General features: G+C 46.5%; 1 protein-coding gene and 1 long non-coding RNA gene across 4 annotated transcripts in view; one reads left to right on the top strand and one right to left on the bottom strand.

The window, feature by feature from the left end:
• LOC146823099 (uncharacterized) overlaps positions 1-15,508 on the bottom strand; it is a 340,269-nt gene that overhangs the window by 102,029 nt on the left and 222,732 nt on the right. The window lies entirely within an intron of this gene.
• LOC146823101 (thread biopolymer filament subunit gamma-like) overlaps positions 1-15,508 on the top strand; it is a 76,075-nt gene that overhangs the window by 41,909 nt on the left and 18,658 nt on the right. The window contains exon 9 of one of the 2 annotated variants that reach the window (XM_085607352.1): positions 1,199-1,234. The exons of the other annotated variant lie outside the window; for it this stretch is intronic. Within the exon in view, the coding sequence (XP_085463478.1) occupies positions 1,199-1,234 (36 nt within the window). The remainder of the gene's footprint in view (positions 1-1,198; positions 1,235-15,508) is intronic. 2 annotated transcript variants of the gene reach the window in all.

Below are 15,508 nucleotides of genomic sequence, written 5' to 3'. Positions count from 1 at the left end.
CATTAAAAAAAAACTGCTTTATTTAAAAGCAGTCCCAGACATGGTGGTCTGCTGAGCCCAGCAGGCCACCATACCTCGGAGGGCCTGCATTTCCCAATGGGGTCGCAAATTGCGAGAGGCTCATTAATATTCTTGAGCCTCTCAATTTGCGACCCCATTGGGAATCGCTAACAGTGTGAAAAACACTGTTGTAGATTGGAAATAGCACCTCACTAATTGCGAGTCACAAAAAACTCGCAATTTGCCATGCGCTATTTCCACGATCGTACATCTGGCCCTGATTCTGGTGTTTGCATCTACTCACAGCTATGCACAAGTCTCCCAAAATCTTCCTGTGTGTTTCATGGGTACCCAAAATGTTTTCAACTGGAGTCTCACTCAGCATAGTATCCTCACAGAAGAGACACAGATCTATTTACCCATGTCCTGACTGCAGACAGAATGCAGAGAAGTGGGGCTGGAGAAAGAGATGCCCGAGTGCTGCAGCACCTCTGGGTCTCATTACTTGAGTGTTGTACATACTGACTTCAGTTTCATTACTCTGAAAGTTGTTCCAGACCTACCTTTGGCTTACCTTGGATGGGGAAACACCTTCTATTCATAATGGGACTGATGGGTCCACAGTACTGTTACCAGAAGGGTGCTGGTACATTTGTGTTGGAGCAGGGCTAATGCTACTTTAGCCTTCCATTGGGACGTCATAAGGGAGACCCCTCTTGTAATTTAGGATTTTGTAGCAAGGCATTTAGTGGGTGTGAGAACAAACATCCCTCCTATAGCTCCTAGAAGTGATCCTTCCAGAGCACAATCATGGTACAGTGGCGGGTCAGTGTAAAGAAGTATGCAAGTATGCACTGTCGCTTTGTTTATCATAACTGCTTTGTGTATTTATGGAATACTACAAGTGTCCACTGCTGTCTAACTCCTTCCATGCTTAGCAGTAGCGCCTCCCAACAGGGAAAAGCTGCATTGGGCTAGAGACGATGATATGGAACTTGAGAATTGTGTACCTGATCAGATCTTAATATAGAAACCTCCCCAAAGTTATTTTTGGGGGTAAGCACTCTTTGAGTAGAACCTTTTTCTGAGCAGATTTTGCATATCATATGTCTGTAGCCATGTGCATATATGACAACACACATTATCTGTAATGAGCAGCAGAAGAAGACACTGATTGAGTGTTTTCTTTGTTTTTCAGCTGAAAGTGGATTTTATAGGAAACATGACCTCTCAGGTAAGACTTCCGACTGTATCAGCATGATTCCTGCTAAACAAAACTATAGGGGCTGATTTCGAATTCAGTGGTATATGGAAGATCCTATAACTACTGGAGGCAATGATAAATCTGGAGGAGCATACACATGCTCACTTTCCTCCATACTTGAAGACTATGGTGGAGGAAATACTGCTAGAGAATTTTCCATCAAAGTTAGCTTTTCCTCTAGAAATTGGTGGAATGTTAATTTCCACGGATCTCCAAAGCCAAATCGGCCAACAAAAGATTCGTATCTTGATTGGTAAAGGCAGATGCTTGTTGATAGAACTGCAGAGTTGGTAAAAGAGAGATGGTTAACCTGTCATGGATTCCTCCACTCTTTTTTCGCACATCCTTGGAGTCTTTACAACCCAATTGCTTGTATAATCTATCAAGGATTTCTCATTCACCATCATCCACACACCCTTGGAGCATTTACAACCCACCTGCCTTCTCCCAAAGTTTATAATAATCTCTCTGATACTACTGAACAGTCTGTACAATCTCTCAACTGTATCAATGAGCCCTCTCTAAAATTGTTGGGTGGCCCACATATATGCCAGTTAGAAACATCAATACATGTTCTGTCTCGATATCTGGATTTGTTTGTGTAGTACTAAAAGAATCAAAGAACATAACACCCACAAATAGTACTAATAATCTAATGTTCAACTTCCTGTGCTCACAGCTTCTATTCTGAAATCACTTGTATATGTGCTTTAGGCAAATTTCTCAAAAATTATATGGTTTGTGCTATGATAGAGCATCAGAGCCTGCTGATTACCATAGAACTCCCACACTTAGGGCCTGCTAACAATTGTGATGGTTTTTGGTGCAGTGATCCCGGAGGGCTGGACTCTCTGATTCCGGATGGCTTCCCCACTTCAAAAAATGCAATTCTGAATTTCCCTCCTGGAATGGAGATACCAGGTCCTCTTTCGTGCATATTGTCCCCATGTCAGTACAAAACTGCTGACATTTGTCTGCTTTGATCATGCAGAAAGTGATAGCAGGGGTGGTGGGGCTTGAGGTGAGGGGGCAGGGGTGCAGGGTAGGCTTGTTTGTGTCAGGGGAGAGCATTGTCTGCTTCCACGTTCTGCTGCAGGGGGGAGGCAGTGGCTGGGCTGTGATGCTCTTTCACAGCCTTCACCCCTGCTCCTACAACAAATGAGGCAGTCCTGAAGTCTGCAGTGACATTCATTCTGAGCTCAGAAAGACTTGTAATCCTGAGTTATGGAACTTATCCTGAGGTTATTAGACCAGGTGAAATACCCCCCCCCCCCTTGTAATAAGGACCCTAATATCTTCTTTCTGTAAATGTCTTGACACTGGGGGAGTTGCTAGTTTCTAAGGTCTAAGGCAGTGACATTTTCTGCTAGTTGTGGCAGAAAAGGTAACCCACTCACAGATAATTAGTGAGATTTGTCAAGATGATCAAAGCTGGTCGAATGGGACTGGAAATCATATTTCCTGGTTTACACAAACTGACCAAAACGATACATGATGATGAAGACTTTATTCTTTTGAACTTTACTGTTGAAAGATATGCTAGATATTACCAGAAGGGAACATGTGATATTAGTTAATTGGCCATAATTTGACCTTAGAGCCCAATCCTCAGGCAGCACTAATTACTGCTTTGCAGCTGGTAATTACATATCCACCTTAATGGTCTTCAAGCACAATTGAAGTAATATTTGGGTAAATATGGTAGAAAGAAAGATTTTTTTTCTTTAAATTAGAGATATACTTCCCTTATTAACATCAACAGCAATCTACAATAAGTAACTATATAAACAGCAATACAATGACTAATAAACTAATTTAACATTACCATCCCATTTAATAACAAATGTTATGTGATAAGCACTTATAAAGCGCATGGCTACCCATAGGTATCCTAGCGCTGATAGTACCGCACATAGGGCCTCATTACGATATTCGGTGGAAAGGCTCTAGACCGCGTTGGAGCCCTTCTGACCGACCGATTACGATGTTCACGGTCGGAATGCAATCCGCACAGTCTTTTCGAATCTGAAAGTTTACGCCCGACACCGCAATGATCGTTCCCTTTGGGGCACCTAGGTAAAGGGAGTTACCATAATCTAGTCTGGATAAAATGAGGGTCTCTCGGTGGGGAAAGGGAGGAGTGGGAGAATCTTCCTCAGCATCCTGAGGAGACCATAGCATGTGGTGGCCAGCTTCCCTGCCTGAAGGTTGAATATGTTAGAGCTATCTATCCATACACCAAGGCTCTTGATGGAATTTTTGGGCGGGTGATGGGGCCCTAAACAGCTTGGCTAGTTTAGCTCACGACTGAGCTTAGAGCTATTACCCAGGATAATAAGCTTCGCTTTGTCTCCTTTCAGTTTTAGACAGGAGTATTCAATCCATTTGGCTACCATCCTGAGGCAGAGCTCCAACATGGGGGGATGGGTATTTTGTCCTTGAATGAGAGAAAAAAACATTTGAGGGTCATCAGCATTGGTGACTAGCGAAATTCCGAATGGGGTCACAATGTCTGCCAAAGGGCTCATATAAACATTAAACTGCGTGGGGCTCAGGGAAGAACCCTGAGGCATTCCACACTTGAGTGGGAGGCTGTCGGAAAGACCACCATCTTCGAAGACCTGAAAAGCGCTGTCTTGAAGGAACATTTTAAGCCATAAGAGGGCAGTTCCTGAGATTCCCAGGTTCATAAGTCAATGCACAAGGGTGTTGTGGTTTACGGTGTCGAACGCAGGGCTCAGATCGAGCAGGATGATGGAGACCGAACCTCCTTGGTTGAGTAATCTCTTGGATTTTTCGACAACTGCTAAGAGGACATTCATATTAAACCAGTTTTCACTTATTTGCAAATTTCTCATAGTACAATCCATATGTATAAATCTGACAAAGCATGCAGTCATTAGGCAATTACTGCCACTGAGTATAAATAAGGTAGCTAAATTACATGTCCTAAAACCAATCTCATTAAATAATGGTTTTTGAAACGTCTTTCGTAAAAGGGGAAAGAGAATGGTAAAATAAAAGCAAGGGTGGTAAAGTTTAAGCTTACATAAATGACAAAGGCCAGAATTCAGTTTATACAGACTCCACCCAGACCTAATTTCAGGAAATATAACAATTAACAGCTGTAAATCATTAGCAGCATTTAGGTTCTAAGCCTATTGATATATGTTTCCCCAGTCTCACCCCATCAGGGAAACATACTTGCCAACTTTCTCTATCGATTGATGGTTATTATCCACACTTTTACTGAAATTAGAATGCAGGTAAACAATAGTGGTCAATGTCAGAGTGCTCAGAGGGTTATTTAGAGTTAGCCAGATAGGGTACATCCTCCAAAAATTGGTAGATATCACCATTGCCTATTTAGAGTGTATAATACCCTAAATACTTTTAGTGATTGACCTAATCTCAGCATTCCACAGAAGATGGTAATATAACTTAATGATTCACATTGGAGATTTTCTAAATTTTTTGTATTCCCCTCCAAATATGAAACAAGTTCTAAATCAACATAAAATGCAGTTTCTTTAAAAATGTATGGTTCTGAGACTTAATTAGAAACCCGGTGAGAAGTTGAAATAAAGGTTCAAGTTCCAGCAGCATTGAAAGAATATTTTTTTAAGGAATTTTTCAGGCACCATCCGTCATTGTAAATAAGTCAAGGATACAGTTTGAGCTGGTTTATTGAAAAGCTAGCGTCTACGCTAGCCACTGTCAATTGAATGTAGATCATTTACCTTTCAATATGAAATGCATTAATAAACAATTGATTTTTAAGAATAATTTATGTGCAAGAAAAAAGTGAGTGACCCTAAATGAAAAACGAAAAATTAGGCTACAGTGTTATTTATAGCATAGTAACCTATCCAAATAATGTTGATCTTAAGTTATGCCAATTTTTCAGTTGGTGTTTGTTTTAACAAGAACGGATCAATAGCTTAGAATGTACAATAATTATCACTGCTGACTAGCACTTCCAGCTATTGCTGTGGAAATATTAAATATAGTTATTGCATATTCATGGGTGGCAGTTATCTAGGTACATGAATTAAGATAGATTTGCTCCAAGATTTATTTTGTATCTGAAAATGTCTGTGTGATTTTTTTAGTTGTTTATGTAATTCAATTCAATCATTTTTAAAGATTTGGAACTCCAATGAGGTCCACATAAAAAGGTACATACAAATTATTACATAAATATAATAAAACATAAGGAAAACTCATTTCTCGGACCATTATAAATTATCGAAAGCCTTCATAGCAGGTCTTAGATTTTCACCTACATAACATTAGTGGATATTGTCAATTACCCAAATTAGGGAACTAAGGTTCCCCACAATAATACCATTTGGCTCATAGGCAAAAACAGAGACCCAAAAGACCTCTATCAAAGCAAGTGACGCATATAGAGGACCATACTAAACATTAGCAGGTTCATATAAGTATAGGATAATATGCATCACATCAGTGCTAGATAAAAAATGTCAAACATTTAGGCAGCAACGCATGACCTCATCGACAGAAAATAGGATTTGGGATTAGCAACAGGAGGATTGAGGTAACAAAGTATATCCCAAATTGTGCAAAGAGCAGTAAGTAGCAGCCAGTTCATGTGCAAAAAATAATCCAAAATCCAGCTTCGGCAGAAAGTTCAGTTTGAAATTAGCAGCAAGAGAAGGAGGAGTAACAGAGCATGTCCTAACCTGTGCAGAAAGCAATTGAGTAGCAGCCAGATCATGTGCAAAATACAATCCAAAATACAGCTTCAATTGAGTTTTGAAATTAGCAACAAAAAAGTTGGAGAAGGGGCATGGCCAGGCATCGAGGCAAGATGGCCGCGTAAAGCCTAGCTCCACGACCGGCCCCGTTCTCTCGTCTATTTTGGAACAGATCCAGCCCGTCCAACAGCAGTCCTGCGTGTCGGAATAACAGCGGTCACGAACCCGCCAACCCCGGTCCGTCTCCGACATCGGAGACCGATGCTACAGCCGCCGCAAAGGTGCAGCCTGCCCTCGGAGCTGATGCCGGTCCCACAGTGCGGCGTAGGGCCGGGGACGAAATCCAGAAGATCCAGCTGTGTTCACGCGGTGGCGCCGCATCTGGAGAGCGCCACCTCCGAGAGAGGAGGATCGCTTCTACGTCGGGGGAATGAGACTCGCCCGGCCCATCTGCAGATATTGACTGTGCAACAGTGCCCCAGACGGTGCCAGGAGACCTGTGGCCAGCGCCCGATTTGCGTCTGGGGTACATCAAAAGGCGCCATCACGCCGCTCAGCTCTGTTGTGCCCTGCCCTCCCCCTCGCGTTGCAGGCGGTAATCAGCGGCCGCACCAGTTGAACGCGGCCTCTCGGGGACCCTCGGCTGCATTGGCATAGCGCCCTGTGGTGCCCCAATATTTCTGAAGGTGCGGGGGTGGGGCTGTAGAACCCCCATATTGCTATCGGAGGAGTGGAAGGGCTCACTGCAACAGAGGGGAAGAGGCCCACACTCTGGCACAGGAAACATTGCCAGCATAGAGACCTGGAACTATCGGAGCAATCCCTGGCGCCGTCATCACCTTTGCAATTGGCGCGGGGATGGATCTCTCTCACCAGCAGAAAGTGGACCTGGAGTAGGCCTACTGAACACCCACAGGGGCGCATCGGCACCCTCACCATCCAGCCAGTTCTCAGCCTGCTATCGGTGACAGTGTGGCCGCCCAGCCTGGGAGCCCTCGGACAGGCTGATAGTGGACAGTGAGTGACACAATGGAGCTCAACAAGGCCGCAGGGGCCCGTGGGTTGAAGGCTACGCAATCCAATAAACTGGACCGATATACTGTCCCTAAAGAAATGCAACATCCCCGGTTGTGCAGAGACGCAATTTCAGGGGGCTAGGGTGCAGAGGAACAAGAAATCTCACTAAAGGATGTAATGGAATCTATCACCAGTGTTAAGACCTCCCTGGACACAGTGGTGATCGACGTTAACCTAACAATGCACATAGCCTTAAACTGTGCTCTAGCAGCCATAGGGAGCCAGTGCAATTCTTTTAGAGCTTTCTTGGCTGACTGCCAGCGGGGGATGTTGAATAATAATCGGGCGGCACAGTTTTGCGTGACTTGGAGCCTGTTGGTCACTGAAGCCGGGGCACCTAGGTATAGTGCGTTTCCATAGTCCAGGCGGGAGAGTATCAGGGCCTGAACCATGATTCTCCTCGCCTGGAAAGGAAGCAGAGGGAGGACTTTGCGGAGCATTTTCATTAGCCCGACACACGTGGAGGCGGTTTTGGTAGCCTGGACCGAGAAGTCCAGCGCTTTATCGAGCCAGATTCCCATACTCTTTATCTGCGGTTTGGGAGGGGGAGGAGCACCGAGGCAGGTGGGCCAAATTGATGTCAAAATGGTCGGAGGAGGGTTGCCCAATAGCATAATCTCTGTCTTCTCCCCGTTAAGTTTGAGACAGGAAGATTGCATCCACTTAGCAACGGCCTCTAGACAGAGGCCCAGGGTGTTGGACGACTCCTCAGTGTGGTCCAGAGAGACCACCAACTGGGTGTCGTCCGCGTAGGTGACAATACGCACGCCAAAGGGCTGGACTATCTCCGCTAGAGGTCGCATATAGACATTAAAAAGTGTGGGGCTCAGGGAGGAGCCCTGGGGAACCCCACATCTAAGTGGTTGCTTAGTGGAGACTGCTTTGCCCTCAAACACCTGGAAGAAGCGCTCGTCCAGGAAGGAGGTCAGCCATTCCAGGGCCGGGCCCGACACGCCCATGCCTTTCAGGCGATGTAGTAGTGTGGCATGGTTGACAGTGTCGAACGCGGCACTGAGGTCGAGTAATATGATGGCTGCTTTTCCTCCCCGGTCCAGCACCAATCTAGTTTCTTCCGTCACTGCTAGGAGAGCAGTTTCAGTTCCATGCTGCGGGCGGAAACCCGTCTGAGAGGCACATAGCAGACTATTTGATTCTAAGTAGTCCACTAAGATATTATTGATGTGCCTTTCGAGCAGTTTGCTCATCCAGGGAAGTAGGGAAATGGGGCGGAAATTGGCCAAGTTGTTCTGGTCCAAGGTGGGCTTTTTCAAAAGAGCCCTAACCATCGCACATTTCCATGGTACTGGGACGGAGTTAGAGGAGATGGAAGCATTAAGGACATCCAGGATGACAGGGCGGATGATATCCATCACCTTATTGAGAGTTTGCGGGGGTGCTGGGTCATTGGGGGATCCCGAGGTGACTTTAAGAAGCATTCTGTCTAGAGTGTCGTAATCTAGGAGGGGGAATTTATCCAGTGAGCTGGGGGCTAAGAAGTCGGAATCTGTGGTGGTGGTGTGGTCCATGTCACCACTGCCAGTGGAAAATGAAGAGTAAATGGCCTGGATCTTCTGGGAGAAGAAAGTGGCTAAATTATTACAACGGGTTTGCGCGCCGTCAGGTGACAGACGCTCGGGGGGGAGGGGGAGAAATTAAAGATTTGGCTATTTTAAAGATTTCTTTGGGGGAGTTTGCAGCTAGGTTGATTTTGGCTTCATAGAAATGGGCTTGTGCAGATTTTATTTGGTTTTTATAGAGTCTTATTGCGGCTCTATACTCAACTTGCTTTGATTGTGAGTAATCTTGTCTCCAGGCTCTCTCTAGTTTGCGACAAGATTGCTTCATAGTCCTGAGAGCCGGGGAGTACCAGGGGGCAACTTTGGCTCTGTTTATTAAGTGCAAAGATTCCTCTGGTAGGACTAGGTCAAGGGAACTGGAGATCCAGTTATCAAAATTGACAGTGGCTGTATTGGGGTTGGTCACATTTGGGGGTAGGTGTTCTGTAAGAGCCAGTTTCCACTTAGAAAGTGGGAGGGAGGCCCATTTTCTTCCCCGCTGCTTATTCTGATTTTGTGAAATGGGGGGGGAGCATGTGGACCATGTAAAGGGTACTAAAAAGTGATCGGTCCAGGGTAGTGGTACTGGAGCCTCGACGGTTAAGCTATCTAAATTGCTGTAGATGTGATCTAGGAGATGTCCCTTGACATGCGTTGATTGAAAGCCTTTCTGGAACAGGTCAATGGACTGAAGGTTGGTTCGAAGACTGTTGGCTATTGAATCAAGCGGATCATCTAGGTGTAAATTAAGATCGCCCAGCAAGGTGAAATTTGCCGAGGTGAGCACTAGGTTGGCAGCTAAATCCGTCATGTTAGTGATAAAGTTGTTGAGGGTGCCAGGTGGTCGATAGACTAGGATACCAGAGAAAGTGGTGGATGGGGAGAACTCAAGAGTGAAATGTAGGTTCTCACAGGCTGGCATGGGGGAGGGAGTGATGCGGCATCTAAAGTTGTCCCTATAGATAATAGCCAGCCCCCCGCCTCTGCCAGTCTTGCGATCCAAATGTTTAATAGTATAGCCTTGGGGGGTGGCCAATGCTATTGCAGGATCGGTTTCTAGCTGAAGCCATGTCTCTGTTAGAAAGAGGGCGTCCGGATTGAGCTCCTCTATCAGCATGGCCAGTTCAGTGTGGTGTTTAGGCAGGGAACGGCAGTTAAGAAGGAACATCCTCCATTTCTGCTTGGAGGAGTTTTTCACAGCATTTGGAGTAGTTATGCCCCAATCACAAGTTTTGCAGTGGGCCTTCGGGTGTAAGGGAAGGACTGAATGCAAACATAGTGGGTTGACAGTAGGACGCAATGCATATAGTGAGGAAGTGCTGTATGTGAGGAGATTTCCTACCATGATGACAGCTGGCTCCGGAAACTGGAAGCGTCTGGACGCGGACTGGCGCAGACTGGCTTCTCTTTGGCGCCTCTTCGGCGCGTCTAAGGCGCTACCGCTGCGCGTGCCGCTGCGCGGGGCAAAGGAAGTTAATATAGATTGGGCTCAGGGAGCACTGGAGCGTCAACCCACTAAAATGGCCGCCAAGAAATGGCACTACCAGGAAGTAGAAGCGCTCTGTTCTCCCTCCACAACAATCAGCCCGAGTAGCTGCGGTGGACCGGGTAGTCAATGCACAATTCGAATCACATTAGCAACAACAGTTTGCATGTAAAAACGATTTTCTCTTTTTAAAAAAACACATTCAACAGAACAGCAATGGTGCTATCACCTAGAGCGCTAGCGCAGGAGTGATCAATTCAGGTTTTACTCGAGCGTGTCAGCGCTGGGAGCCTAAGTAGTCAGGGCTCAGGGAACACTGGAGCGTCAACCCACTAAAATGGCCGCCAAGAAATGGCACTACCAGGAAGTAGGAGCGCTCTGTTCTCCCTCCACAACAATCAGCCCGAGTAGCTGCGGTGGACCGGGGAGTCAGTGCACAATTCGAATCACATTAGCAACAACAGTTTGCATGTAAAAACGATTTTCTCTTTTTAAAAAAACACATTCAACAGAACAGCAATGGTGCTATCACCTAGAGCGCTAGTGCGGGAGTGATCAATTCAGGTTTTACTCGAGCGTGTCAGCGCTGGGAGCCTAAGTAGTCAGGGCTCAGGGAACACTGGAGCGTCAACCCACTAAAATGGCCGCCAAGAAATGGCACTACCAGGAAGTAGGAGCGCTCTGTTCTCCCTCCACAACAATCAGCCCGAGTAGCTGCGGTGGACCGGGGAGTCAGTGCACAATTCGAATCACATTAGCAACAAAAGTTTGCATGTAAAAACGATTTTCTCTTTTTAAAAAAACACATTCAACAGAACAGCAATGGTGCTATCACCTAGAGCGCTAGCGCAGGAGTGATCAATTCAGGTTTTACTCGAGCGTGTCAGCGCTGGGAGCCTAAGTAGTCAGGGCTCAGGGAACACTGGAGCGTCAACCCACTAAAATGGAAGTAAAAACAGGTACTGCATTCTCCGCAAAAGGTATGGAGAATATTATAACTTACTATGGCAACATGTTGGGACGGAGGGATTAAACTGTTAAGTTGGAATGTGAATGGATTGGGGGACAAGATAAATAGACAATATATAAAGCACCAGGCCCCTGACGTTGCCCTACTTCAGGAAACTCATCTTATTGGTAATGCATGTAAGGTACTGCGCAGAGGGGGTTATGTGATGTTGGCCCATGCAGAATTCACCACGGGCTCCCGAGGGGTAGGCATACTGATGAAGAAGTCCTTCCCCCTTGTAGTGCAGGAGACCTGGACAGACGACAGGGGACAATATGTTGGGATCTCGGGCACCTGGGAGGGGCATCCTATTACATTTTTGTCAGTTTGTTACTGTTGGGGGGAGACTTAAACTAAGTGGTCTCCGGCACATTAGATCGTCATCCTCCGCGTGAGATTGCTCGCTCATCTGACTGGTTACCTGATGTCCTCGAGACTTTGGGGCTGGTGGATGGTTGGCAGGCCTTTCACTCTGACACTCTGCAGTACACCTTCCATACCGGGGCACACGGGAGCCTATCCCGGATTGATTATGTTTTGATTCCTGCATCTGGCTGGTTACTTGACTTCGGTTACCTGACTTCCGCGAGAATTTGGAGCTGGTGGAAGGTTGGCAGGCCTTTCACTCTGACACTCTGCAGTACACCTTCCATTCCGGGGCACACGGGAGCCTATCCCAGATTGATTATTTTTTGATTCCCGCATCTCAAATTGCCCTTCTTCGGGAATTTAAACATCTCGCTAGAGGCATTTCTGATCATTCGCCGGTCTGGCTTCACGTGGCTTTTAATTACAAACAGGTTGGACGGGTAGCCCCCATTAACCCGTGGTATCTCCGGGATCCTCACATCCGTAGGGAACTCCTTGTAGCCATGGACAACTACTTCATAGAGAATGAGAGCTCTGTGGAATCCCCGCAGACGCTATGGGAGGCCTTCAAGACGGTAATTCGGGTCCAGGCCCTCTCTTTTATCTCAGGGAAGAAGAAAGAGCGTCGGAGGAAGATGGAGGCCATGGAAGCGGAAGTCAGCCAGTTAGAACTAGACCTAGAATCAGATGTCACACCCAATAAACTCCACCTTCTCAAACTCAAGCAGCAGGACTATAGGGCGTTGGCGACTGATCAGGCTAAGGCCCTGGGGAGAGCAGCGCAGGGACGGTTGTATGAGGTGGGTGACAAGGCTGGGAAACTACGTGCCTGGTTGGATAAAAAGGATTGGGCAAGCAGACTAGTGCCGGAGCTTCAAGGGCAAGGAGGTAGGTCCATTACGGACCCACAAGACATTGTGGACGCGTTTGCGACCCATTTTGACACAGTCTATTCCTCGGTTGCTCCTTACTCTACAGAAGATTCCCACCAAATGCTTGCCGACATAGTACTGCCCAGACTGTCGGTGGACGACCATGATTTCATGGAGAGTGACATGCCCAACGATGAAATAGCAGCAGCAATAAGGTCCCTTACATCTGGCAAGGCCTCTGGCGCTAATGGGTTGCCGATCGAACTTTACAAACTCAAGCCAGACAGATTGGCCCCATACCTAAAGGCTATGTATGAGGACTCCAGAGACACAGGGCTCCTGCCCCTAGACCAAAGGACGGCCACTATTGTGACAATCCATAAGGAGGGGAAACCTAAAACTGATTGCAGATCGTATAGGCCTATTTCCTTATTAAACGCGGAACCCAAGATTCTCTTGGTCAACCGGCTCTTAACGGTGGTTGAGACCCTAGTTCATCCCGATCAGTCTGGTTTTCTCCTGCATCGCAATACTGCACTTAATCTGCGCAGGGTGCAGGGTGTGTTGGGCAGAGCAGCCTCTATCCTCGAGCCAGCAGTCATAGTCTCCTTAGACGCCGCCATGGCGTTTGACACCATTGAATGGCCATATTTGTGGGCGGTGTTGGAGAAAATGGGATCTGGAATGAAGTATATACAATGGGTGCAACTATTATATTCTAAACTTTTGGCCCAGGTTGTGGTCAACAATAAAAAATTGGCCACCTTTGAGGTGGATAGGGGGACCCGGCAGGGGTGCCCCTATCCCCTCTTTTATTTGCCTTGGCATTGGAACCTTTGGCGGCTTGGGTATGCAGAGACCCGATGATTCGGGGCATGCGCTGGTCTCCGGAATGGGAAGACCGTATCTCCCTTTACGCTGACGATATCCTCCTTTATTTCACCCATCCGAGGCGATCCCTAATTGTGGTCTTAGATATCCTCCCGATCTTCGGTAGATTCTCCGGTTACTCCATAAACTGGAGCAAGTCCCTATTGCTTATAGTGGCAGGAGAGCCGCCGATCCCACCTCGGGAGTGTCCTATACAAATATGCACAGAAGGCCTTAAATATCTGGGAATCTTTCTTTCCCTGGACCCCTCCCTCTGCTATACCCATAACCTGCACACCCCCTTGCTCAGGCTGCGTAAGGATATTGACACAGGAAATCGCTCCCCCTTTCCCTGTTGGGGAAGGCGGCCCTTTTTAAAATGATGTCTCTACTCCAGTTTTTGTATGCCCTGCAGAACTCTAAGGACCCAGTACCGGCGTCCTATTTTAGAGAAGTAGAAGGCCTCCAGTGAGATCTACTATGGAATGGCAAGCTGCGTATTGCTCTCGGTAATCTTTCCTTGAAGTGGTATGACGGAGGTATCAAACTGTACTACTGGGCGGCTCACTTATCCTCTATCAACCATTGCACTTACGCCCAACCAGGAAACCCGGGTTACAGTATGGATAGATGGCTCCTTCCTGGAGGGAACTTCAACAGAGCCTTCTACTCTAAGCCCCGGCGCTACACACTTACGGGCCCCACCAAACATGCTGTACTTGTCTGGCACACTGCCACTAAATGCCTTGGTTGGGGGCGGAGGCTTACACTTGCAACACCACCATGGGACTCTGAACAGTTGGGTAATCTGTGAAGGAGTAAAGGGTTCAACAAATGGGATCTCATAGGCATTTCCCACATAGGTGATCTGTGGGCTAAATCAGACATTAAGTCATTTGCCGTATTGCAGCATCAATTCAAATTGGCCGACTTGGAACTCTTCCGCTATACACAGGTCAGGCACCCACTGCGCACTCATCTACAACCCGGGGCCACACCACCCGAATCCTCCCCGCTAGAGGATAGAGTATTGGACGGCCATATCCCTGACAGCACCATTTCATTGATATACAAAAAGCTGGTTAACAACATGTCGGATCCTCTCCGGGCCCTTCGAGAGAAGTGGTCCAGAGATGGCATTGAGATGGACAATGAGGAGTGGCAGGAGGCTATCTCCTCGCCCAAAGTAGTGGCAATACCAGCTCGTCTCCGACTGGTCCAACTCAAATTCCTACACAGGGTATATGTGACGGGGCCCCAATTGGTGCGGATGGGGAGGGCTGACGGGGGGACTGTAGACGAGAATGTGGCAAGTTGGGTACTATTATCCACATAGTTTGGGAATGCGAACTCATTGAACCCTATTGGCGTAACATTCACAATATTATCAATATTGTTTTATGCGCACAGCACCGTATGGAAGCCCGCAGGTGTTTATTAAATATCTGGGAGCCAACAGATTTGAATGTCTGCTTGATAAAGTGGGTCACTTTGGGACTAATGATCGCCAAGAGAAACATTGCCCAGCGATGGGGAGCGCTGCTTCCTCCTACGGTGGGGGATTGGGAAAAAGACTTGGATTGGGCAATGTTTTGGGAAAAAACGGTATATGTGGCCCGTGGATGTCCCAAGAAATGGACCCGTGTTTGGGGCTTATGGAATTCCTACCAAGGAGATATATGTCAACCTCCCCTTGTTTTCAGTAATGATGATCCCCCCTCACCCTAGACCTTCCAAAGTATATTCTGTATGACGTGTATTTCCTACCATTCCCATGAAGCCTGATGTACTACTTCCTCTGAAATGTGATTGAAATGCTGATGTCTGTTTAGCAATGAAAAGTTTTTTTTTTTTTTTAAAGTGGGAGAAGAGCACAACATATCCCAATTGTGTAAAGAACAATAAATAGCAGCCAATCAATGTGCAAAATACAATCTGAAAAAGGGAAAAATATTAATACTCCATAAAAGGATAACAGGCACGGGGCTTATCAGCACATTTAAAAGAATACATAAAAGATTTAAAATATATACATAAACTCCTTAAAAAAGTTGTATAGTTTTACACAGACTGCTTTGTTCTTCGGGCAAAAGAGATAGTCACGGGCTGAAGCTACATCTTTAACACAATTTTGTAAAAACATCGGCCGAAGCCAGCGACGACGACTAAAAAACCAATGCTGGATAGACAAACAAGACATGATCCAGAGTCTGAATGCTCAGCTCACAGAAATTGCAAATTTTTCAGTTTTTCATATTCTGGGACCAGTTTACTGTTAAGTCAT

This window comes from Triturus cristatus, chromosome 5_2 (assembly GCF_964204655.1).
Source record: "Triturus cristatus chromosome 5_2, aTriCri1.1, whole genome shotgun sequence".
NCBI lineage: Eukaryota > Metazoa > Chordata > Amphibia > Caudata > Salamandridae > Triturus > Triturus cristatus.
This window is presented reverse-complemented; position numbering and strand designations above follow the sequence as displayed.